At 43.6% G+C, this 26,805-nt stretch overlaps 1 protein-coding gene across 3 annotated transcripts in view; it reads left to right on the top strand.

Annotated features, from left to right (window-relative positions):
• Positions 1-26,805, top strand: part of RAPGEF2 (Rap guanine nucleotide exchange factor 2) — a 226,131-nt gene that overhangs the window by 58,158 nt on the left and 141,168 nt on the right. For all 3 annotated transcript variants that reach the window (XM_084769670.1, XM_084769671.1, XM_084769669.1), the window contains exons 2-3: positions 12,367-12,437; positions 16,150-16,206. In XM_084769670.1, coding sequence (XP_084625796.1) covers positions 12,367-12,437; positions 16,150-16,206 — 128 coding nt within the window. The remainder of the gene's footprint in view (positions 1-12,366; positions 12,438-16,149; positions 16,207-26,805) is intronic.

Raw genomic sequence — 26,805 nt, 5'->3', positions numbered from 1 at the left:
CAGTAACAAGTTGTCAAGTGAACGGGAGCTTTTGGGTATTTATGATTTCCCCTCCATAAGGTGCTTGGGAGGAGCTGGAAGATCAAAGGCTGGGAGAGAAGATTGCATGGATAGGACACAGGTGTTCTGGTATGCTGCCTGTGAGAGAGAGGCAGCAGCACTGGCTGAAGTTTGAGAGTCAAAACTTTGCCTTCTACTGCTGTAATTCTTAGCTCAGTTCCTAGCCTCGTTGTATATTAGTGAGGGTCTACTGTCTATCTTGATAGTCTAAATTTCTTTAAAGGCCAAAGTGCATTGTACCAGTCTGCTTACTGAGGAGGTAACTTCCTAACGCTGTGCTTCCACAGAGCACATGCTGAGCGTGTTTGACAGGCCAGTGAGTCATGAATGGGAGGAAGGGATCAGGCCAGATGGAGTTCGGATTCCTTAGTCTCCGATGAAATGGATGTTGCTACTATCTTTAGAAAGATACAGATTATGTTGAATATTCTTTAATACTTTTCCAGTCCTGTTCTCTACTTTTTAGAAGACTTTTCATTTGATTTTTTGTTTTGTTTTGTTTTTTGCTTTTCCAAGACAGGGTTTCTCTGTGTAGCCTTGGCTATCCTGGACTCACTTTGTAGACCAGGCTGGCCTTGAACTCACAGCGATCCCCTGCCTCTGCCTCCCGAGTGCTGGGATTAATGGCGTGCGACACCACGCCCAGCGACTTTTCATTTGAAAAGGGAAGGTTGTATATATGATAGAGTATGTTTTGAGATTGTGTGTGTTATGGACTATCAAAGTCCAGCTGCCAGCACACACACTACCTCACATGCCACACTCCTGTGGCAAACACTGACATTTATCTCACCAATCCTCAAGAGCGTGACAGATAGTTACTAACTGATGTACTAAGTTCCTGAATATGCTTCCGCATCTGACTGACATTGTGAATTCTCTGACCAGCGTCTGTTCAGCCCTCCTCCAGCCCCTGTAACTCTCTCTCTCTCTCTCTCTCTCTCTCTCTCTCTCTCTCTCTCTCTCTGAGTTGAACTTGTTTTACTGTTTATAACTGAGACCATGAAGTATTTATTGCTTTTCTGCATCTGCTTTATTTCACTTGACGTATTGTCCTTCAGGCTTATCCATATTGCTTCAAATAATAGGTTTTAACTCCATTCTCTTTGCACCCCCCACACAGTGTGTGTGTGCGCACGCGCACCTAACATTTTCTTTGTCTGCCCTCCTGTCAGTGGGCACTTGGGTTGCTTCCATGCCTTCGCTGCTGTGATAATTCTGCAGAGAGCAGGAGGTTCAGTGTCTCCTCAGCATGCCGACTTCAGTTCCATCTTATGCGTGCTGGCCTTGTGGTAGCTGTGCTCTGCCTTTATGAGAGTCTTCACACTGCTTCCCATGCGCTGTACTAACTTATTTTCTGCCTCCTTCTACAGACAGCTGCCTTTTCCTCACCACCTCTTGCTAGCATTTTCTGCAGACCTTTTCTGATAGCCATCCTGACGTCAGTGTGATGATATCTATGATCTTACATCCGCTTTCCTCTGATGACCAGCAATACCAGACAATGCCTTTCAAATACTCATCAACCAACCAGCCATGTCTTTTAAGAACTGTATATTCAGGTTCTTTGCCTTTTTTTCGTCTTTGGAGTTGAGTTTCTTGCATATTTTGAATACAAATCTCGTATCAGATGTGTGGTTGTGAAAAGTGTTTAATTTCTCTGACTCCGTTGACGGCTGTGACCAGAGTTCTAATCTAATGCTACCTCATTCTTCTGCTGCTGTTTTCTCGAAGCCTGAGCTTCTGTGATTCACAAACCCTCCTTGGGACCCACAGTGGCATGTTCAGTTGTAAGAATTTTTTGTTTCTTTTGAGTTGTTTTGTTTAGAAGGATCTAATCTCTCTCTCTCTCTCTCTCTCTCTCTCTCTCTCTCTCTCTCTCTCTCTCTCTCTCTCTCTCTCTCTCTCTCACACACACACACACACACACACACACACACACACACACACACACACACCACCCACCCTTTTCTTAGGGTGGGGTTTGGGATCGACCCTCTCACATGCTAGTCAGCCTTCTACCACTGTGTTCGAAGCTTCTCATTTCATCTTCTTGCAGGTGGATGTTACTTCGCCCACTGCCCTTTGCTGGTGTCAGTCCCCTTTCTTTGGTGCTTTGAGTATGCTTGTAGTCATTCAGTTGGTCATAGATGTGCAGATATATTTCTAGGCTCTTTTTTTCTGTCAACTGTCTACCTCCTAAGCTTTGCAGTCTTACAGTGCTACAACATCGTATTTTACTTTAAAAACCAGAAATCAACAACAACAACAACAACAACAACAACAACAAAGCAAACAAAATTAACAGGATATGCAATGCTGTTACAAGCGTGGGCATTGCTGAAGGACTTTGCAGATCTTAATTTGGACCCTGTTGTTATCCCTAGTTTGTATCTAAAGAAAGACCAGGTAGTAGCAGGCAGAGTCAGGCTAAGGACTATATGGTGGCTGGGCAGTAGAGGACACCTGGCAGGGCTTGTTTAATCTGATTACCCACCCTGCCTGAAGTGTCACCCAACATTTTCTGCTAAATATGCATTCTGTTCCAAAAGCTCAGAAGCCTACCAATAGTTTCACGTTTTCTCAGTGTTAAAGAAGGAAAAGAAGTCACCAGATCTTTAGAGCGAGTAAGAGGTAAGTACTTTTGCCTCTTTGCAGCCTTTCCACTCCTGCATCAATAGGCTTGCTTGGCTGGGACCACGCATAATAGGGTCCTGAGTTTGGGGATTTCAGTGAACAAAACTGGTATCCTTCCTGAACACCACTCAGAAGTCAGGGTACCAATGTAACAGCCTCCGCTAAGGCTGCAGACAAACTGTGGACTGCCTGGTCGTAATGTCAGGTAAGGGCACTGTAGGGACAGTAACAACAGAAGGAAGTTTATGAGCCCCAAGTAAAGGTGCACTTTTACAATGGAATACAATTTTAGCCCCTCAAGGATCTTGGCATGCTGTCCCGTCTTCTCATTTTGCTGCACTGTAGTGAAAATTTCTCCCAAGACTGACATCTGGAACCTCTGCCCACGCCTTCTTTGAAATTGTTCTTTACTAGGAAATAAGACTGAGTTTTTCTCTGTCCTGTGTGGATCCCGAGGCTCCAGCAACTACTGCTAGACAAGCTTGGCCACACTTTATAACTCTACTCTGAAGCAGCCCACACCGTGTTCTGCTTGAGAAGTCCAGGCCCTGTGGAGCAGGGCCATCCTCCATCCTCCTCTCCTCCCTCTGCGGCATCCTCTCTGCAGTGACTGCCTTCTCAGGATGAGACTCACCGCACCAGGGGCTCTCTTCTCTCCTTCCTTCTGGAGGGAGGTGGTGGTTTTTCTGTCTTCTGGTTTTGTTTTTTTGTTTGTTTATTTGTTTTGTTTTTGAGACTGATGGGATTTATTTATAACTGGGGGTGAGAGCCATCATGTAAAAGGGCACTGGCACAGGCGTAGGTTGTAACACATGCACACGCACACAACACAACATACCACACACACACACACACACACACACAATCTGCATCCTCTGGAGAGGTACAGTGGCTCCCAGTACTGTGGATAAACGTTTGACTTGTGCTTCACAGAAGATTGCCAAGTAGTGAGTGTGAAGGAGGGATTCTTCAGAAACGGACTCACCTGTTACTTCAACAGAGTACTTGGTTAAAAAAACCAAAACCAAAACCAAAACCTGATTATCTAAAAAGTCTCCAGTTCGTCTCTGAAATCTGCTGGTGATTCCCCCCACCCCCAGCTGCCCCCACCCATACTGCAGGTGGTCTCTGTGTGAGGCTAATCTGCCTCCCTCCTTGCTGCTCACTCTCCTGGGCAGGTCTGAAAGAGACCAGACTGAGCAGCATCTAATGTATCTGTGGTCCATAGCCCTTTTCTGAGCTCTGCTTGAGAAGTAGATTGTTTGGGAATAAGTAGTATTGTTGGTACTTGAGACCTTGCAAATCACGCAAGATGGGGAAAAACAGATGTTGAATTATTTTTGTCTTTTGTCCTAGAAAAATGGGAGCAATGAAGATTTCTATATTTACAATGTGCATCCTTCAGAGAGTGCACATATTTCTTTGCTAAGCGGCAGTAGGAGCTCTCTTGTCCTCAGTGACCTGCTCTGCTTTGCCTTCATTAAGATCCCTGTCTGCATGCCAGCCACTGTAGTGCTGTTGATTAAGCTCTGCACTTAGGTGAATACTGGAAACCTCGGGCATCCTAGGGATGATGATGTGTGGACACAGCCCTTTTGGGAGAGCTGGAAATTGAGTGGCGGGATGTATGACCCCCGTTAGCCTACTTGAACCCAGTGAGGTCTTCCACGTGTAACCAGAGCCAGACCAGACTGTGAGTGGAGCCAGCTAAGTGTTTTAACTGTTGGATAGAGGTTGGTGTTTGGTTGATTGTTAGAAATTAAAGATTGACCAGGAGTCAGTGGGGTGTGTGTGCAGGGGGAGGGGAGTGAATCTGTGTAAACATAGCTGATTGACCTTTTTGGAGGCTGTCCTTCTTCAGATGTTTAAATTAAATGTTAACTGAAAATATCATTGTTGATCAGCCAACGATAACTTAGTGATGGAGTGCACAGTTGAATGCAGATAGATTTTTCTATTGTGTTAATTTATTCTCGTGACATTAAAATTTGAATTCAGGTGCTTAGACGCTGAAATACTTTAAAATGAAGGTATCTTATGTAAAGCTTATTTTCTCCACTAAGAAGAGGTTGGAGCTTCTGGGAAGTTCTAGGCTTGTGGCTGTTAAGGCACTGTTCTGAAGGAAAACACAGACGCTTCCAAGCAGGAACTGAGTTGAACAGGGTCTTATTTGTCTACAGGATGAATTTTCAGTTAAATGTTAATTGTTGATTTCTTTTCTTTCTGAAGAGAAACTTTAATCTTCAGAAGTGAAAACAACTTGCTTATGTGATTTTCCCCACATGCACAACAATGCACATTCTGTAAACAAAACTGATCGTGGCTTCTGTTACATCCACAGGTGTCACTTAGCTCTTGTGTCTTCTTCAGCAAGCTATAAGCCTTGGAGAGTGACACTTCCCTGAGTCTCACTATATCTGCCTCCTCTTGCTGGACACATGACTGCTCTCAGGTTCCTAACATCAACATCAAGTAGAGTGGGACAAGGGTGAAGTTCATAGTAATTCTGAGGTCCAGTTTGTGTTTTCTGTGTTAAGGAGGTAATCATTACTTTAGGATTACTTGTGCATGCACATGGAGAGAGTGGGTTCTCCTTCTGTCTCTCTGGGGTCTCAGGAATTAAGCTCAGCTAGTCAGGCTTGCGTGGAGACTACCTTTACTCACTGAGCCATCTCCATAGCCCTGTGTACTAATGTCTTCTTTAAAAACTCCTGTTTAAAAAAAATACGTAAAGGTTGCTTTTTTTCCTGTGGAAAATATCCAAGGAAGTTTTAACCAGGGAGCAACCTGGATAGCTACTCACCCACATACCCATAACACAATTCAAGGTTTGAAATAAGCCTTAGGGTGAGGAGATACACCAGCGCTTCAGGGTAGGTGACCTCAGGTAGGTGACACAGTTACCAGGCTTCTCTGGGCTTTGGATGAAATCACGGCCCTGGAGGATTGCTTTTCTTTTGGGTGTTAATTAGTAACCTTGGAAAAACAGTATTTTGCTCTCACATGATTTAGGGATAGAAGAGATATTTAAGAATTTTATTGAAGATCACATATCCTGTGCTCCGGACTTCTTTCTTACCTTTTAATTTTAAAGTATGCTGTCATGTCGTTAGGGTGTGGGTGACTGGGTGGCATGAAACCCCTCTGTATTCTAGTGACCTCAGCTTTGGCTCTAATTGCCTTGGGCTGTACCAGCCCCTGCGGGTGGAGAGGCTGGTTATATATATAATTCATCCTTCTTATCACCTAGCAGGGGTGCTGGGAGTTAAACACAGGGGCCAGTGGAGGTGTTCCCTCATCAGAGGCAGGACAGAGGGACCATTATTTTCTTCATGATCCTCAAATACCTTAATTTGTTACCTTTTTTTTTTTTTTTTTTTGGAGTCATAAGAAAGGGCTGCTGGTGTGTTCTGCCACCGTGTGGCCATTTCGAGGATCGTCTCAACCTGTTAGGAGGCCTTTAACCAGTGCTCTGAATGTCCTGAAGGCCTTCTCCCCACTCTTCTCTGGAGTGCTAGAGGGGAGCACATGGCACCCAAGCAGAAATGACACCTTCTTCTTTTTTTGTACCCCACCCCCCGTGGCCCTTGCTCACTGGTCAGCTGGTAGCCACGGAGACTAGACAGAGGTGGGAGAAGGAACCAGGGGTGTCTTTGTCTAAGGTGTCTGTTGCCGGATGGAGATAAAATACAGCCTCCTGCAAACGACTGGACAAAGCTCCCCTGTACGGCTGAAGGAGACGTTGCCTGTGTGTAAATAGGGGCTTTTCACTAGGGAGAAGCATGTGTTTTACAGACTTGGTCATGGCGTGGAAAGGAAAGGAAAGGATGGAGAGATTGTTGGTGTTTAACTGAATGGGGAGTCAGTGTGGGCAGGCTTGGAAGGGAGAGAGGCCTGACTGATGCCCTGCCTGGGGTGTGCACCCTCGCTTCCTAGCCGTGTTGAAGTCTGATTTCAGGGTGGTCTGTGAGCCTCTTAGACACCATGTGTGCTGTAGTGTACTAGCTTCTGTGGGAAGTACTGCCAGCAAGGGTGGCAGGGAGTACTTGTCTGTGGAGCTGCTGCTGCTGCTGCTGCTGCTACTGCTGCTGGGCTGATTGAATCATGTAGCACAATAGAGTGTCTTCAGCTGAGCCTTCAAACTGTGTTATTCACGGAGAAGAGAGTTTTAGAAGAAGCCATATGCCACCCCAAATTTCTAATCTCATCCTCAGATGAAAAAATACCCAAGAATGGCAGTAAAGTGAATCGTCAGAGATCATCCCAGTGCCCACAGCATGGCTCCAGGCTTACATTTAAACATTTAAGAGCTTAAAATGTAAATATTTTAAGTGTGGAAAAGTCTGTGGGATCAAGTATAAGTTAATGACATTCATGCAGGGTTTTGTTTTTCCAGACAGGGTTTCTCTGTGTATCCTTGGCTGTCATGGACTCGCTCTGTATACCAGGCTGGTCTTGAACTCATGCAAATCAGCTTGCTTTTGCCTCACCGAGTGTTGGGATTACAGGCCCGCGCCACTGTGCCCAGCATTCATGCAGGGTTTTAAGAAGGTTTTGTGAGACTTTGCGTTTTGATGCTATCTTTAGATAGCCTTTACATATGTTTTAGTGCAGAAATACTGAAAATGTAGTATTTACCCTTTTCATGAATACTGTTAGAGACATAGCCCTCTGAACCATTGCTCTTGAGCATGTGCTCAGAAGGATAAATCACATTTTTGTTTGAAGGACCCCCCTTACCCCAAGGGAGAATATGTTGGCATCAGTACAATTCCTGGCTTGTGACTACTCTCTTAGCAAGTAGATGCTTTTCTCTCTCCTCCTTCTGCCCATGTCTGTAGACGTTTATCACCTATCTCTAGACTGTCATAGGTTTGCTCATTGTCATACTGTCTTGGACCATTATTCCCTTGAGTTAATACTGAGAGGAGCCAGCTTATTTCTAAATATGTTAAAGCACCCAAGTATATTATGCTGTATATTTACATGCATGTGTGTGTATGTATGTATGTATATATATATATATATATATATATATATATATATATATATATATATATGGCCTTTTAAGGGAAAAGTGTTTTACTAATAAGTAGGTAAAATAATTTTCCTCTTTCTCTTCCTTTTCCTCCTCCTCCTCCTCATTCCCCCCTCCTCCCCTCTCCTCCTGTAACGTGGGGATTACAAATGCACACCAGTCCCTGGTGGGACAGGAGATGGAGGAGTTTCTCTTCCCTTCCTGCTCCAAAGGTCGTGTTAAAATGTGCTGTATGCTGTCCTTGCGTCTTGATGCTAGCAAACAGAAGACACCAACAGCTAGCTTTTAAGCGAACTGCCCATTTGCTGTGCTGTCCTTTCGCTGTCTGGATGAGTCTCTGGAGAATTGAGTGCGGACCCCTGGGTGTGGAGACTCTGGCCTCTCTCTTTGTGCCCTGTGCTTGCAGGCATTGAACCAAAGTATTTAAGCATGCCTTTGTTTTTTAAAAAGGGACTTTAATTTGTCATGGGAAAATTTCATTACAATTGGCTTGTCAGTCTCATTGTCTGCTTGGTTGCAAGTGATTTTAGAACTTGAGTCTCCTTTGAAACAGCATCTATTTTTGTAAAACGGATGTCCTTCACAGGGCAGAAGGAACAGCTTATTGTTCTAAAAAAGTTTGCTTCCTGGTTACAGCAACATGTTCCTGTTTATGCTCAGAGTCCAGAGAGTTTTGGGGGCAAATAGATTACATTTTTGTTTTTATTTTTTTATTTTTTATTTTTTATGTTTTTTTTTTTTTTTTTTTTTTGGTTTTTTGAGCCAGGGTTTCTCTGTGTAGCGTTGGCCATCCTGGACTCACTTTGTAGACCAGGCTGGCCTCGAACTCACAGCGATCTGCCTGCCTCTGCCTCCGGAGTGCTGGGATTAAAGGCGTGCCCCACACGCCCAGCTTAGAGTACATTTTTAAAGGGGCCTGTGTGCATAGTAATGGTCCTGTGGATTTTGTCTTAGGAAGTACAGTTGGGGAGCTTGGGAGTGTCTCAGCTGCCATATCACTGCTGAGAAAGTGGGGGCTGCAGTGCTTTAGGGGAGCTAGTGCCTCAGCATTTTGTTTTCTAAAAGTTTGTTGAAGTAAAAACTTTTTAAAGATTTATTTATTTATTATGTATACAGTATTATGCCTACATGTACAGCTGCAGGCCAGAAGAGGGCATCAGATCACATTATAGCTGGTTGTGAGCCACCATGTGGTTGCTGGGAATTGAACTCAGGATCTCTGAAAGAGCAGTCAGTGCTCTTAACCTCTGAGCCATCTCTCCAGCCCCCTCCTTTTTTTTTTTTTTTTTAAGATCTATTTATTTATTAAGTATACAGTGTTTTGCCTGCATGTACACCAGAAGAGGGCGCCAGACCTCATTATAGATGGTTGTAAACCACCATGTATGTGGTTGCTGGGAATTGAACTCAGGACCTTTGGGAAAAGCAAGCAGTGCTCTTAACCTCTGAGCCATCTCTCTAGCCTGAAGTAAAACTTCTTTTGCTGGCTCCATGTAGAGAAATTGAACATTATAATCCAAGTATATACTTTGTAGAAGTCCATCCATTCTCTTGTGTACCTTGGGTAAAGTTTTACTGTGGGGTGCTGCAGACATGCTCCTGTGCTGGCTGCTGCTGCAGGTGGCTGCAGGCTCCTGCTGGGAGGAGCTGGCCTGCTGGGTTCCTCATCCTCATCTGCCCTGTTTCCTCTTCCCTTTCTTCTTGGTGAGGTCTGGAAAGGCAGCCTTGGCCAGCTAATATACACTGTATTTTAGCAAAGGCTGTCAGCAAATGGTGAGAGTTCAGTGAGAGAAACAGTTAAGGAGACAGACCTGCAGGCCTCGCGCCCAACAGTGTTCTCTCAGCGGCAGTTTGAGTTTTCTGCTTTGTCCTGCTGTTAGCCTCCTAGTGTTCAGAAGTTGACTTTCACTGTGGACATGCAGGGGCAGCAGACAATTCTTGTCCCCAAGCGGGGGGGACAGGTGGGGGGGGATGGGGGGAATGTGTTCATCCCACACTTGCCCTTTAGTTACCTCGATCCCAGTCCTTCGTCACTGGTAAAAAGCAGCATTTGAGAAAAGCTCAAACTCAGGTTGGTCCTGCCTTCCTTTCGATTTGTATTCCATAGCTCACCTGTAGCCATGTGATTTTTGTTCTGTTTTGTTTTGTTGTCATTCTTTGGGTCAAATGGCAGAGATTTCCCGATGAACACCAAACTGTCCTTAGGGCTCAGTGGCACATTGCTTGTTACTTGGCAGCTGGGGAGGCGCCAGTTTCTCTGGTGCAATTAGGAAGCTTCATACTCACGTAGAAACTGCTTGTTAAGGTATCTAGTTCTGCCTAGACACTTATAGGAGAACCTTCCAGGTAGGAGAACAGTGTAGACTAACTCACTCTGCCATCTTATTATAAGCTACTTGAGCATAGACCATTTAAACACATTTGTTTTGAGCTCACTTACTCTAAGAGTTATAGAAAATCCAGGTGGTGGTGGTGCACACCTTTAATCCCAGCACTTAGGAGGCAGAGGCAGGCTATCTCTGTGGGTTCAAGGCCAGCCTGATCTACAGAGCTAGTTCCAGGACTGCTAAGACTACATATACCAAAAAACAAAAAAAAAACAAAAACAAAACCAAAAACCCCAAAACAAAACAAAACAAAAAAACCCTTGTCTCTGAATAAAACAAAACCAAAAACAAACAAACAAATGAGTAAACAAAAAAGAGTAATAGAAGAAACTAGATGTGAGGGTTGAGGTCATTAAAAAGTTTGATCTAGTTTTATAGATCTGTTTGGATCCATAAAATAAGAAGCAGCCGGTAAGATGGCTCAGCAGTTAAGAGCACTTGTTCATCTTGCAGAGGACTGGAGTTCAATTCCCAATACCCACATGGTTCACACAACGCCCCCTTCTGGCCTCTATGGACACTCACTGCCAGATTGTGGTATACATAAACACGCACACCGGCGGCAAAACACTCATACACATAAAACACAACAATTACATTAAAAACCCAAACCAAAATACCCCAAACAAACAAACACATACACAGAAGCACATGATGCAGACAAGATTTTATGGTCATGTATTACTTGAGTGTTGCTCATTTAGAAGTACCCCCAACAGGCATTGTATTTATGTGTGGTGTTTAATTTATGTGGTTCTGTAGGTTTAGAAGGAAATTCTGCTTTAAAAAATAATGCAGGTGTTAGTAGTGTGAAACAGTCAGTCCGTCATTACCTTCCTAGTCTCAGTGTTGTGTGTTGCAGGCTCAGTAACAACTGCCAATACATTCTCTTATGTCAGGGACTGTGTTTCATTCTTCTCTATTTACAAGTTATGGATATTGTCTTAAGCTAAATACATACTGGTGGTGATGATGTATAGGTTATATATGTTCTATACATACATATATGTTACACACGGACAAACTTTTTAAGTCCACATATACCATGCCAACATACATGGTACATATGACGTAACTTGTTCAGGAATATGACCTTGGAACAACTGTGGTGTTATGAAACCGAACTGCCTCTTTTTATGCTGGATGGAGAGAGTTTATGTGGAAGGATGCTTTTGCTATCACAGACGGAGTTCTGCTGAGGCCTCATAGCTGCTTTCCCTTTGACTCTGTCTCTGACATCCATGTTCTTGCTTCTGTTATATGTCTTTCAGACTTCTCTTTTCTAGACATGGTTTAAAGGTCTTGTTTGTTTCTAATGCTTTCTGGGTCACTCAGTGTGAACTTCCCGCTGGATAACACATGTGTGTAGTTTTGTGTGTTTTTATAGGTATCGGGCAGTTTCGTAGGCATCTTGGTGGGAAAACAAGTGATAGTGGTTGTACTGCATGCTAGAGTCTTCGTGACCTGCAAAGTATAAGCAGTGTGACCTGTGGATTGTCACTTTTCACAGCTAATACTTCAAAGGAGGGAGTTTAATCTGCAGACACGTTACAGTACCTTTATTTTAGATGTTGACAGATGGAGAGGCGAATATTCCTAGTCATATTCTCGTTATCATCAACTGTGTAACCTCGGTGCTCACTGGAACCCTGTAATACTACCTCCTTTCTGGCTCTTCATATATGACTATAAAAAGGACTTCACATCTTTACCTATTCTGAACTTTTATGATTGACTTTGAATCTTCTTTCTTTGATTATGAGCTAAAGGAAATTTTTTCTTTGTAAAAATCTAAATATAAGACATTTTATTTTGTTAAGTACTGAAAGTTAAATTCATACTTGATTATTAAATGATTATAAATAACTAATATATTATATATTGAGAAAATAATTTTGAATAATCACCATATCAACAAATGCCCATGCTTTCAAACGAAGGTGTACTGTATTTGCTGTTTTGATGTAAGCAGCAAAAAACATATAATAAAGAACAGCTGGTGAAGAATTTGCTTTGATAAGTTTGTGAGTTGATTTTATGATTCACTAGGTTTTGTACATGTTCTGAAGCCATTTGTAATGGGTAACATTTGGACATGCTAGCCTTTTTTGAAGATGTTAATTTTTAATGTCTAAGAATTAAACACCCCCCCCCCAACACACACACACACCCGGTGCTACCTACAGTTTTAGAAAAAATTCTCTTCCAAAACTAGCCTAATAATTCTATTCTTTTCTCTGACAGGACCTGGAAATCGTGTATTCCTATTTACATGGCATGGAAGCCTTGTCAAACCTGCGGGAACACCAGCTAAGGTGTGTATGCAGTTGTAACAGTTTGACAGTGATGGAACGCCGTGGGTCTCTATGCTTTGATGTGCTTTGCAAGGTTGAATTCAGGTGCATTAGTGTATCTGAGCATTTCTGCATAGTAAGCTTCTGTAATTCCACCCAGTGTCTGCTTCCACTTCCTGACAGTAATAAGCTTCAGTTGGTACAAGCGCCAAAAGGGTGTGTTCTCTGCCTCCTGGTCTTTTATATGCCCGCCTGTGCCTACAGCTCAGCACTCAGATGTATTTTAAAATAGTCAGCACGTGATTAGGCTCACTGCATAGCATGGTCTGGATCTCTGAAGGAATACACTCACTACATTAACTATGAAGCTGGCTCCCTTGTGGGCAGCACAGTTTTTACCACACTGGTTCCACTGTGGCACACTCCTATAAATACCTTCCCACTGTTGTTGTACGGTAACACACTAGCTTCATTTATAGTTACCCAGATTTCATCATAAAGAAGTGACTTGGTGGTAACTGCAATAGGAAGTGAAGGAGTCTGGGAAGATAGATGCCAACTAAGAGGTAATGAGGTCTTATTTCTTTCGATTCTGTCTGGTTGTGATGCCAGCCATTTTTAATTATGAGAGGAATACCCTTTAAACACTAATTAATTTGTGAGCTTGTCAGTTCCATGTTTGTCGGTTAATTGAAAAAGTCTCAAGAGGATTGAATGTTTCTGAAATTAATTTTTTAATGAAAATCATTTAAATTAAACTCAATTACAGATTAAGTGCTTAAAAAATCCAGACAGGTTTTTATTAGAAAGGGCAAAACTGGATTTTTTTTTTTGAAGATGACTCAGAAATTGTAGCAATAGCAGTCTTTTTTTCTAATTTTTAATTTTTTAGTTTTTGAGACAGGGTTTCTCTGTGTAGCCCTGCCTGTCTTGGAATCACTCTGTAGACCAGGCTGGCCTCAAATTCGCAGAGCTCTGCCTGCCTCTGTCTTTGCCTCCCGAGTGCTAGGATTAAAGATGTGTGCCATCACCACTCCTTCCTCCTCCACCTAGCTTATTTGATATTTTTGTGATGATGGTTTTCCTAACAAAAAATTCAGAAGTACAAGTAATACAAAGTTCTTCACACACCCAACAGCCAGCTTCAAGATTACCACCCCTCTGCGTTTTTGGTGATCCTTAGGTAGACATGACTAACTCAGGAGTGTAGGTTATTTTATCCTTAGAAAGTGTCTCATCACAAGGGCGAGCCCTTCAGAAGTCAACTTTTCTGCGTGTGCTGAGCAGTCTCAGTTATAGCCAACAGGCTAGGCAGAGCATAGCCTTCGAACACGGTCATAGTTGAGTTATATAGAAGAGCCGTGTAAACCACTGACCGACTCCAGCAAACTTGAGTAATACTTCCAGTCTGGGAAAATGCATATTATTCCTCTAGGTAATCTATTCTCTTTGCATTTTGTTAAGTAAGTTTTCTCTGAGATGAACAGGGAAGAGCCAGCTGACACTTGCATTCAGTATAGCTTTGCAAGTGGAGAAGATAAAAGGCTCCAAGTGAGGTTCCGTTTTGTTTATGCAGCCTAGCTTTGGCTGGCACCTGTGAGTGGGAAAGTGAGTGGACAGGTCAGGGTGCACCTCTGTGTTGCTGTCAGAGCCACACTTTGCACCTTAACCCTGAGTCTTCAGATGTATTCTTCCAATGCAATCTTAGGTTTTTTTTCTGATGCGTAGTCCATCCGGGCCAGGAGTAGCACATTTGCTAAGAGGAGAAGCGTGGCAGTTAGGAGCAGAAAGCTCTTAGGGCCAGACTCATCGTGTGAGCACTTGGGGATATTTAGTGCTGAGGTCCTCCTCCTTTCTGCTCTGATGGGGCTCAAACTCAGGGCCTTGTGTTTAATAGGCACACACTACCACTGAGATATATACCCAGACGTATTTAGTGTTAGAAACAAAAATCTTGTCAATACATTATGTTCCTCGGCATTGTGGATTAGTAATTATTTTATAGGAACCGCAAGATCATTAAGAAATAACCAGATTATAATTGTTATACTCCTTGGTTCTCAGGGAGATGGTTCTACTTTCGCTTAGCCATGTCTCCCGAGCCTCTGCTTTCGCATCTGTAGAACACAGTCATGGTGATTACTAACTTGTTTTCTTCTTCTCACCCATTTGGTACTTGTTAGAAGCTTCAAGCTTTGCAAGTGAAATTTGGTGGAGTTGCATCCTATTGCATAAAATAGCCCTATTTACGGCAGTGTTGCAAACATTAATTTCTTTCCTTCCTTGCTGCAGAAATCCAGTCACATTCTGAGAGCAATGTGAAAGACTGATTGCAAGGAAACCTGTGATAGTTCTCTGGTGAAGCAAATAAATCTCTGTAGTCTAAATGTTTTTTTTTAAATGTAAATATACAGAACAGATAAAAAGGTAAAATAATTATCATCCAATCTATTAAAAGAGTGTGATTCTGTGTTCTGAATTAAGTGGCATCAGGAGGTCTGGTTCCCAGAAGAATCAAGGATGTTCTGGAACAACCTGGGCCCAGTGTTGAGAACCATCCCCAAGGTGCAGTGAGGGCAGACGGGCAGGCCCAGGACTGAACGCGCTGCACTTCCGTGACAGAACTGCAGCCCCAGCGGCGGCAAGCCTAGCGAGCCTTGGGGAATTAGGTCAGAAGTGTAGGGGGCTTATAAAGCATTCAGGACAAAATTTACTTCATTCCAGCTGGGTTGAGCCTGATGTTTCTCAAGCTGATACCCAGGTTATCAGCCGTTTAGCTGACTCTACTGGTAGCTGGGTGAGTGTTATAAAATTTCATATTCCACCTACATGGTTGTGAATATTTCAAGTATGCTGAGATTGTATATTGCGGGAAACAGACCAACCAGGATTAGTTAGGGGCAGTCATGGCCATTTTGATTTAAGATGGCTAAAATTATGTCAGGCTGAATCCCTCATGGGGACATAGCAGGCAGAGTAAAGAAAATGAGCACCCAAGATGTTGTTAAGGTCGAACAGGAAGGACAGATCCCAGTGTTCCCTGGCTGGGGAATAGCAGCTGTTCACACACAACGAGGGTGCTGCTGGGATGCCATGTTGCAGCAGCTTTTTCATGAGAAGAAATAGTCACACTATCATTCCTGTGCATATTGGAAAAGTTAGCTGGTACTAATATAATATTTTTTAATGATGTTCTTGAGAAAATCTTGAATATTTAAACATTCACATTTTAAAATCAGGGTTATATCTGCTGAAATAACAAACCCTTGAGCTCTGAAGTCTCCATTTGCTCATTTCATCATAAAAATACCGAGTCAATAAAAGCCTGAATTAGCTTGAAAATTCCATCCTGTTCAGTACCATTAGTGTTGAGCTGTGACTGATGTTACCACTTTTTAAATGAATAGGTTCCTCCTCCTCTACTGCACTTACTTTGGGGAGCATTCTTGGTCTGCATGCCGTTTACAAAGTATCACATACCTTCCCCATAAAGTGCACGTGAAGCCTGGCTCCTAGTGGATTCTTTATCTTATAGCACACTATGTGTTTGGGGCCCAGGTGGGACAGGTTTTAATTTGTTTTATTGAATTCCAATTCTAGTACCACCAATACTCATTTCAAAGGCAAATAATGTAAGAGAGCGTATGAGCGTATGAAGCAATGCACTTGAAATTTCTTAGCTGTATGTTTCTAATGGCGAATGTTGAACACACTGTTCTTCTCTCTCTTACAGGCTAATGTGTGAAACTGTGAGATACGAAAGACACGAAGCAAATGAAGTTCTGTACTAGTAGGTATTCCTTTCTGAGTATGTGTTGTGCAGTGCAGGGGCCACCTCCTTCAAGCGTCACAGAGGATTAGCAGCAGCCTGGCTCAGCTAACAGAGCCTTTCACAGAGCATGGGGCTTCGCGAAGTTTTCTGACTTGGTATAGTTGAGAAATCTGAGGCATTTTCAGTGTTTGCAGTAGTAAAGTGGCTGGGTCACATTTATGTTTATACCCGTCGTGTGTGGTAGGCACAGGGTTTTGTGTTGTCAAATAGTCTCCATCCATGCCATTGTGAAATACAAAGCGGTTCTCAGCCTTCACCACATAGCAAACGGATCTTCCCACAGTCACACAGTAGGTGGCTCAGTCTAGGAACAGGAAGATGAGCTTCTACGTCTTTAATTTTGAAAATTGTACTAGTATTTCTTGACAGATGTGGAGTCCGTGTCTTACAGACTAACAGCTGGCTTTTAAGGAATGTGGTAAATCCAGAGGAACAAATCCGAGCATCCTAAGTATCAAGCTGCTTTGCTGTACTTCCTGGTCGGTATTGTTTACTATGATGACTGCTGTGCTGACGTCATCCTGCGTCTCATAGCACTCACTACAATAGTTACTCCTTCTCAGGCATAGTGTAAGGAGAACTTACGGAAAGAGAAAGAAGGCAGCTACTCCAGGAAGGAGTTTGTAATCTATAGAGGGAGGTAGAAATGGAATATCATTTAGGAAAAAGGATGCTATTGGGATACTTGGGAGCATAAAGCTGGGTAAGGAGGAGAGAGGTAGCCTCGGAGATGCTGGAGGCATTTGTACCAGGTCTCAGAATGTGTTCCACAGTCTGTAGAGACCTTAGGAGCTCATTATAAACAGTGTGTCTGAGATGCAGGTGGACCAAGCTGTTAGGAGTACAGGTGGAAGGCCTCACTTGGTGCTTTTGATGCTGTGGCAGTTGTGAGGCGCCCTGTGGAAGTGAAGCGCTATACTTCACTTCCATGTGAGTATACCACTGGAAAGTGAAGCCCGTGTCTCTGTATAAAGCAAGTATTGTTAGCTGCTGAACGATTTCTCCAGCCCTTGTCAGGTCTTGTTTGATGTGTAGCTTGGTTTTCTAACAACAAAGCGGTATGACCAAGTGCCCCCCCCCCAACCCTTCATGCACCCTCAAAGGCGGTGCCCATGGATGCATGGGAACAAGACGGTTATGTCAGGATGAGTGGCTGCTAAAGGAGGTAGCTGAGGAGCTAACTGCAGGAATACAAAGGAGGGAGCCCCTAGACGCATAGGCAGGGTTAAGCTTTGGAGAAGCTGGTGGGTTGGGGTGCGCATACTTCTCAGACTGTAGCATATGAAACTGATTGCTGTTCGTTGTAGCTGTTGTAAACGTTTCCATGGCAGTGCATGTGTAGTAAGTAGTTAACCAAGGAATACGTGATAACAAGAACTGACCACAGAAGGCAAACCCTTGTAACGCAGTTCCGAAGAATGAGGTGTACATAACTGCTGTGCTTGCCTCCTGGAGCCTGTGGAGTGGAGTGCAGACGCCCAGATGGAAACCTCCACTGAATGTTGGTACATACACTGAGGCAATTCTGTGAGGGAGACACTAGCTTTCATTTTGTCCTTCCCCTTGGACATGTGATTTGACAGTGAGCTGGTGGCACACACAGTACAGCACAGGCAGTTTTGTACCTTTCCCCTCTTGCCTCAGTCACCGGCCTTTTCCAGTCCCTTTTATACCTGGAAATGATAATGGTCTTAGCTATGACAGTGAACACTGAATCCCCTCTTCCTACCGTCCTCGCAAAGGGCTGATGGTAGCAGCCAGAGCCCACCAGCGCTCCTGTCTACACACCCGTAGTTCACCAGCAGTGATTATTTTTTATCCTGTTTATTAGATGTGGGCCACCATCTTTAACCATCCTGGGTACTTGTTTTTACACTCACTGACAGTGCCCATTCTTACCCTACTAGTCTTAAGTGGCGAGCCTCTTTAGAATTAGGTACCAGTGGCAGGGAGCAACGAAAAGTCCGGGTACTCAGTACATCTTGATTTCAGAAGAATAAAAATTCATGGAGTCTAACTGCAGATTCACGTAACTGGGTTCTCAGTATTTTGCTGACGTACTTAAGGGAGTGTAAATGAGGCGTTCCCATTTGTGGTCTCGTAGCAGGCATGGCATGTTTCTGCTCTTGCCAGTTTGTGTAAGTGTAGCTCGAAACGTGAAGAACAGCTGTGATTGCTGTTCATGGAAATTCATGATATCCTAATAATACCCTCTTCTGGGGAGCCGCTCTGAGGACCTCGGAGTGACGGATCTCTTTCTCCCTGGAGCTCGGTCTGAAGAATAGCGCAGTCAGAATATTGAAGACTTGCAGGCTTTGCATTTATGAGCAAGAGATGACTGACTAGTCATATTCCTTACTATGTTTGGGTGTTATGGCTATAATAATTTCAGCAGGTAAATGTGGTATTCTTTCAATCCAATGCTATACTTAATTTTCCTTTTCTGTAGAATGGAAACAACAGTGTTACTTTTCCACAGTAAGACGTACGTAGCCCTTAGACCAGCATCTCTACTCAGGGTGCATGTATCTCTACTGAGGGTATGAATACCCCTTCTCAGGGCTCTTGTATCTCCACTGAGTGTGCACCCCTACTGAGGGCACGGGCACCCCTTTTCGAGGGCATGTGCCCTTCTGAGAGCTCTTTTTCCCTCTCAAGGGTGTGTACACCTCTAGAGAAGGCACAGCATTGTTAGCTGCCGGTGTCCCTGTTATTATCAGTGTTGTTTTTGATAATTTATGTTTTCTTTTGGTCCTCCAAGATTTTAGCTACTTTAAGGTTTTGTTTACCTTATGACTGCAATGCCCTAACTTTTTTGGTGTCATAGTTTTAATGGCCCCCATTTAAGTTGTGTTGAAATTGGGGATAAAGTTGTGGTTCTGATAAAATAGCATTATTTGTTGTTGTTGTTGTTGTTGTTGTTGTTGTTGTTGTTGTTATTATTATTATTATTATTATTATTATTATTATTATTTGGAGAAGGCCAATGGGGGCTGAGCTGTAGTGCAGACAGACATTGTTGCTCATGCCTTAACCCCAATGCTCAGGAGGCTGAGGTACTTAAGGAGGAGCAAGAAGGAGGCTAGCCTGGGTTAGAGAGTGGCGCCCTCCTTGGCAAACAACTTACACACAGCAGAAACAAACTGCCTTCCATCCTTTCAACAGCCTTGTCCTTGGTAACATACGCTGGGTATTTTACTGACTTGGGAAAACTAGGATGAACACTATAAATTCCCAAGCCGAGGGACCTGACTGCTGCTGTGATAAAGGCCCTCATGAAATGCAGGGGAGAGTTTATTTTAGCTCACAACACCAGGTTATACTCTGTCATAGTGGGGAGGAAATCATAGTGTCAGGAGCTTGATGTAGCTACAGTCAAGAGCAGGGAGGAATTAATGCGCTACTCCTCTTCGCTCCTGCTCAGATCCATTTCTCCCCGCTTGTGTAGTTCAGAACTCACTGCGTAGGCACCGGTGACGCCCACAGTGGACTCGGTCCAGGTAACTTTGTTAAGACAGTTGTCTACAGATACTCACAGGCCAAACCCATGGGGTGATTCCTCACTGAGCCTTTCTTCTTGGGTAATTCTGGGTTTATCAAGTTGAAAAATTGAAGCCAACCGTCAAAGGACTTTAATTTAGAATTGTCGATTAAAAATTTAACCCGAGGCTTGGCAAGATGAACCAGTGGGTAGAGTACTTGCCATGTAAGTGTGAAGGGCTGATTTCAAATTACAGAGCAACTAAAACTGGACACTTCACTGCACACCTCTGTACTCAGTGCACATACTGCAAGGTGGAGGCGGAGACAGGCCCAGCAGCTCGTGGGCCAGCTAGCCTGCTCCACGCAGGCGAAACAACAAAGAAAGCCTGTTTCATACAGGGAGAAAGCAGGGAAGAATGCCTGAAATTGTGCTCTGACCTCCACATGTGCTCTGTGCCGTGCCTGTGCCTTCATTTGCGTGCATGGATGTGCACACACATGTGTATTTATCATACACATGAGGTTAAAAATAATAAAAAATAAAGTTTAACTTGAAATGAGATACACATGTTAAAAAACTGTATAAGAGAGTATTGTAAATTATAGCATACCATCAAATAAGTGGAGTGCTATCAACTGGGAATTTGCTGAGAAATTCTTAGACTAGGCTTTCTCACAGTGCAGCACTATGATTCCTCCCTTCCCCCTCAGACAGGGTTTCTCTGTGTAGCTTTGGATACTCTGGACTTGCTTTGTAGGCCAAGCTGGCCTTGAACTCACAGAGATCGGCCTGTCTCTGCTTCCCCAAGTGCTGGGATTACAAACATGTGCCGCTGCACCAGGCGTTACAACTGAATTCTTAATGCCAGTCTGCTCTGGCTTTTCCCAACTGGCTGGCCAGCCTTATCATTTGCATTTGCAGGACAGTTATATTTGAAGTGTTCAAACCCCACACCAAGAAGTCAGCCACTGGAGGAAGTGTACACACATATGCACGGCAGTACCCTCAATATGTGCACCTGTGCCTCAGTGGTCCTTTTCCACGTGCGGATCTGAGTGCTGCGATTTCTAAGAGTTCTCATTGCACTGTAAGGGTTTATCTTCTTATTTCAGGAGAGGAAATTGTGCCTCTGCAAAACAGCTGCTTTGAGGTCTCTTTAGTCTTGCTAAAGCCTTTTCATTAAACCTGTAAATGTGCAGTTCAGCGAGACTCAGCTGAGTGTTCTCTGCTTCTGTGTGCTGGTTGGCTTGGCTTTCTGGTTGCAGGGCAGATACCTCCCCACTGCTGTCCTCACTCTGCTGGGGCTCCTGACCTGGCCTGGGCTGTTACTTTCTTCCCTCCAGTACCTGCTCATCTGTCTCTCCCGCCTCGATCTCTCTCTCGCCCCCAGCAGGAAGAGAGGTTCTTTTTCTGTCCAGCGTAACTGTACCCTATTCTGTTTGGCCTCTTCTTACAGCCTGTAAGTTGCCTCAGGGCTTCCCACCATAGAGAAAGCCGTTTTCTGTCTGCTTCTCCAACACTTGCATAATATAGTTTCTCTTTTCTGGCTGTGGCCGAGCTTTTATTTCATGTCATAGTCTTTGTGAGTTACTAAATAAGCGCTTCACCTACTGTTTATATTGTGTTGCTTTACCTCTCTTGCAAAAGGCTTTGTCTCCTTTCTTTTCTTACCCAGAGATATGTAACTGCTACTTTGAAATATCTTCTCTGTCCAAGTTTGAAGAATTTTAACACATGCTTATGTATATACAAACAAAATGACAAAAATAAGGTTTTAACTTACTTGAAAAAAGATTGTTTTCTGTAAAAAATTAGGCTTATCATAGATGAAGCCATATGTAAGCTGGCATGTTTGTCATAGGTATTTTATGTTGTCTATGAAACTGCTTGTTGAATGAAAACCATTATTTAATGTTCATAGATGGAGGAGGCTTACTTTCTATGCATTCTGGTTATTGTGGACCTGGAATGCTACATGCCAGTTTACAGAGACAGATGGGACTTGGAGTCAGGTCTCTCGGGGTGTATGGAGGCTGTCTTTAGCCTTTCTGAGAGCTGATTACTCCAAGCGAAAGCAGGTTTCTTGTGAGGATGAAATTATAGTGGGTACGTCACTACCCCTTTTAGCAAGTAGCGAGTCCCAAGCCAGTTTTCAGGTTTGAATTTGATTGTTCCTCGAGCCCTTAGCTGTGTCTGTTCCTCTGCTCGTAGTGTAACTGAGTCATTGAGTTGATATATTGTGATGCATATGCAGTTTATAACATCTCTGTTGAAAGATGTGCATTGGATAGCTTCATGACTCCCAGTGTAACGCTCCATTTAATTTCCAAGTGAATTCTTTTTAGCTTTGGAATGATAGCATGAGGAGCCCATGGAATGTCTGGCTTTGTTAGTGCAGTGTTTTATATTGTTCACTCTGCTATTTAAATGAATTATCTCTTGATATCTACTTTGTCCCCCATATTTTCAATAAGGCTTGAAAATCCTAGTGGTTTCACCAGTCCTTTCAGTTCTCCCCAATGGTGCTTTGAAAACTTCAAACCTGTCATTTAGTAGGATAAGGATTTTGAGAAAAGTAAACACTACAGTGGTACTTCTGTTGGTTCCTCAGGTTAGTTAGATTTATTTGTTTTTGAGACAAGATGCCATTCTATAGCCTGGGCTGTTCTGGAACTCCAGGTTGACCTCAGACCTGCAGTGATCCTCCTGCCTCACCCTCCCCAGTGCTGGAAATGCAAGTGTGTCGTCACTCCCAACTTTTACATCAGCTTTTAAAAGTGAAGTAATTTCCTTACAATTTAGAACTTTAGGGAAACAGGAATTACTTTCTACCTTTTAAATGCTATTTTTCCCCCCACATCATGGGCACTAACATTTGCATCTATCTTTGCATAATTAGCTATATATTATTTTATAATAAAATACTGCTTTTCTGAAGGTGGAAAGTAAAAGTGTAAATTAAAAAAAAAAACTCTTGTTAGAATTCTTTCTGAAATTCATAAATAACTATGCAATGACATCATGTTTGCAAGTGTGTATCTTTTGGCTTGATCAGTTGCTTGGCTGTGTGGCAACAGTTTTATCTAATGAGCTTTATAGCCTGTCTCATTAACTACACAAAAATAACTAGTAGAATTTTTGTCTTGGAATTTATAGCTTAAAAATCTGATCAAAGGAGCAAAAGAAACTGAGTTATCAAACGTTGTAATAAACAGTAATAGACATACTATGGTGAGAAAGACTGTGTATCTGGAAAGCCATCTGCGTGCTGGCAGGCAGCCAGGGTTAGAAGTTTTTGAAGCCTGGAACACTGTGTTCACAGGAAACCCTGCCCAGCTCCAGCAGTAGCAAGTGTGCTTGGAAGAGCCTCTAGGGCTCTTGGTCTTGAAAGCCTTTGACAGGAGCAGTCAGGATGATTTGTCATAGATAAGTGAAGTTATTTTCACTGTAGCTTTTTAATTTTTTTCCCCCCTTGCACACAATCCTGTATCTGAGAGCACGCGTAGTTTAAGCTGGTCAGAAGACCAGAATCACAGTCTAACCGCACTAAATGCAAGCTCCTGGCTCCCTGTGGCCTTCAGCTGAGGGACCTGCCTGTGGGATTCCTCAGCACTGGAGCTCACTGGTGGGCTCTCCCTCCTCCGACCCCCAGATGTGACACACTCCCCGGCTTCACTTCCGCTGCTCTGTGCTTGCCGGCTCCTGGTCTGACTTCGAATGCCTACTGAAATACAGAGGGGCTCCTCATGGATCCGGCATGCTGGGGCCTTGGCAGTGTGACGCTCTTCCTTGGAAAGCTCTGGATTCTGTTTGCCTCCTATGACTCTAGCTTGTCACTTTCTCTAGCTTGTCACTTTCTCTGGCTGGCAGTGTTTAGGTGAAGGCTGAGTGAGCATCCGTGTTTTGTTTTTTTGTTTTTTCGAGACAGGGTTTCTCTGTGTGGCCTTGGCTGTCCTGGACTCGCTTTGTAGACCAAGCTGGCCTCGAACTCACAGCAGTTCGCCTGCCTCTGCCTCCTGAGTGCTGGGATTAAAGGCGTGCACCACCACTTCTGCCACCCTCTTCTCTCCTAGCCTGTGTGTTGTTGCCCTCACTCTCATTAGACAAACTTGCCGATTGGCATCTCCTTACATTTTTACATTGTATTAGCTGGTCAATAGACTTTTCAGAAATTACTTTTTGGCCTGATACTGCTTTTTCCCCTCCTACTTGATCAGGTTTTTTTGTTTTTTTAAAATTAGTGTTATTCTTTCAACATCCCTTTACCTTCAGCGGGATCATTTTACAACAGCTTGCTGTTGTTCTAGCAGTGTGCCAGGCCCACTCTCCCGTGTAGAGACGCTGCCACCACGTGGACCTGTAGGGTATTGCACAGAAGTTCTTAGAGCTTAACTGTAAAATCGAAGCTCACATCTTTGACACTGATGAGGAAATCCTTCGTGTTCTGTTCATTAAGAATAGTCCTAAGGGGCCTGCAGAACGACTTGGTTAGTACAAGTGCTTGCTCCTAAGGCTGATAGAACCCGAGTGATGCTCCAGGACCCACGTAGCAGAAGGAGAGAGTCTGCCTCTGTAATCTGTCCTCTGACCTCCATGCAGTGACAAATACCTACTGACAACACTAACCATAAATGGAATGACCTAGCCTCCTTCTCTCCTGTGCTTTTACATAAGCCACAGTTTGTTGTTGGCTGTTTCCCAATCTGCTCCACCAGAACTCTGCCACTCTGGCAGGAGGCCTGCTGCTTGTCCCGCCCTCCGGATCTCTGTGCACGTTATCAAGAGATTGGGACTTCTTTCTGAATGCCAAAGTAGCTATTCCATCCAACAACATGCTGCTGACACGATCTCTCTAGAGATGTCTCATTCTAAGCTTTATCTGGTCCCCACTGACGTGGCCCGTGCTGGTTAGTCTTATGTCAACTTGACACAAGCTAGAGTTCTCAGTTGAGAAGATGTATCCATAAACTCCAGCTGTAAGGTATTTTTTTTTTAATTAGTCATGTCGGAGGGCCTAGCCCATTGTGGGTGGGGTCATACCTGAGCTGGTGGTCCTGTGTTCTGTTAGAAATGAGGCTGAGCAAGCCAGTGAGCAGCACCCCTCCATGCCCTATGCATCAGCTCCTGCTCCCAGGTCCCAGCCTTGCTTGAGTTGCTGTCCTGACTTCCTCCTCTGATGGACTATGATCTGGAAGTGTGAGCCAAGTAAACCCTTTCCTCCCCAACTTGCTTTTTGGTTGTGATTTTTCATCAGAGCAACAGAAAGCCTGAGTAAGACATGGCCCCTCGCACTGAGCAGAGCTGTGTGCCTCATCTAGCAGTGTCTAGTCAGTGTCAATTCTCAGGTAACTGAGACCATGACAGGCTTCTGTTACAGTCACGGCTCTTTGATAGAACCGGGTCCAATACTCCGAGCTGACCACATGCAGGAAGTAATGGCACCACGCAGAAAGCTCGAGGTTGCAGGTACTCTCTCTCCTGTCGGCCACATGATCCTAACGAAATTAAACTTGAAGGTTCTAGGCCCTCTGTCTTGAAACCAGGCACCACCTGCTTCTTTACAAATCTCCTTTGGTTTTAAATACGACAGACAGTTTATCCCTTTGCTAACCGAGACTGAAGAAAGCACTAATTCTCACCCTCACCTGTGTGACAGCTTACATTCATTTAGCACACCATCTTTTCTTCTCCTCAGAGTCTTTGAAAAAAACCTGATGTTCCTGCTTTTGACAGCACCTTTCCTCTGACACTTAGTTTTTATCACTGCTCAAGTTCCTGTGAGTGGCTGAGCATCTCTCTGGTAGAGTGAGTCACTTTCTTCCTAGCTTCCCTGAGTTCGCATGGCACAGTCACAAGGTAGTAATTACTTAGTGTTTTCTCCACTAACCTCTAACTCATCAGTACTGTCAACCCAGGCACTCTGTGACACCTGGTTGCTGGTTAGGATGTTCGTTTGTTTGTTTAAATAGGTCTCATTTTAAGAAGTCTTTTATTACATGTAATTGTTTACTAGGGGAAGGCCTGTAATGTGAGGTACAGAGTACATCCTGGTGAGGAATGGTGGCTGAGAAAGCAGCTTCCTCTATGGTGGCAAGAAGCAGAGAGACCGAGTGCTACAGCTCCTTTCAAAAACACAACCCCAGTGACCTAATGTCCTCTTTCTCGGCCCCAAACATGAAAGGTTTCATCACCTCCCAGGATCATTAGGTGCTCAGAACAAAGTCTTCAACACAGGAGCCTTTGGAGGATACTTTACCCATATTGGGATAGCACCTGCCAGACCAATTCAAATTGGTGATAGTGATTTTCATACCCTTAAATCTGCTCCATAGATTTCCTGATAGGAAGAGTCAAACCTAATTATAGAGTAATCAGTGCTTATTCAGGGCGCCCAAATACGTGTTGTCAAGGTATTTCATCGACTTTGAACACTGGTTGCCTGTCAGTTGGTGTATGTTTTACGATGGGTGACAGGAAGATTGAGTCGATAAACTTCACACTTTGTATTAATTTACCTTTAGAGGTGACACACTTGTAATCACTGAAAAGCCAATCACAGTTGGATTCTCTCTGCCACGCAGGCTTGGTGTCATGCTTATAAAGGATGGAATAATTATCATTTGTATGGAGTATATCATTTGTAATACTTGTATGGAGTCAACATTATGAATGTAATCCTGTTACCTTGCCTCAGGCTATGCGCATGGGGATAAACCTTAATGCCTTATGTTTCCCTTGGGGCTGGAGAGATGGCTCAGTGGTTAAGGGCACTGCTTACCTTTCCAAAGGACACAGGTTCATTTTCCAGCACCTACATGGCACAGCTCACAACTGTTTGTGCCTTCAGTTCCAGGGCACTCAATACCCTCTTCAGGCCTCTGCGGGTACCAGGCACGCATGTAGTAGTACATGGACATATATGTAGGCAAAAGACCCATACACACAAAATAATTAAAAATTTTTTTAAAAGCTTAAGACAAAACATTCATTTCTCCATATCAACCTGTTCACGATAAAGGTAGCTTTGTGATAACAGATTAAAATATATTTACACACCTTCTCCTTTTCCCCTC

Source organism: Acomys minous (genome assembly GCF_964271855.1).
Source record: "Acomys minous genome assembly, chromosome: 19".
Taxonomy (NCBI): Eukaryota; Metazoa; Chordata; class Mammalia; order Rodentia; family Muridae; genus Acomys; species Acomys minous.
Note: the sequence above shows the minus strand (reverse complement) of the source record. Positions and strands in the feature narration are given on the sequence as shown.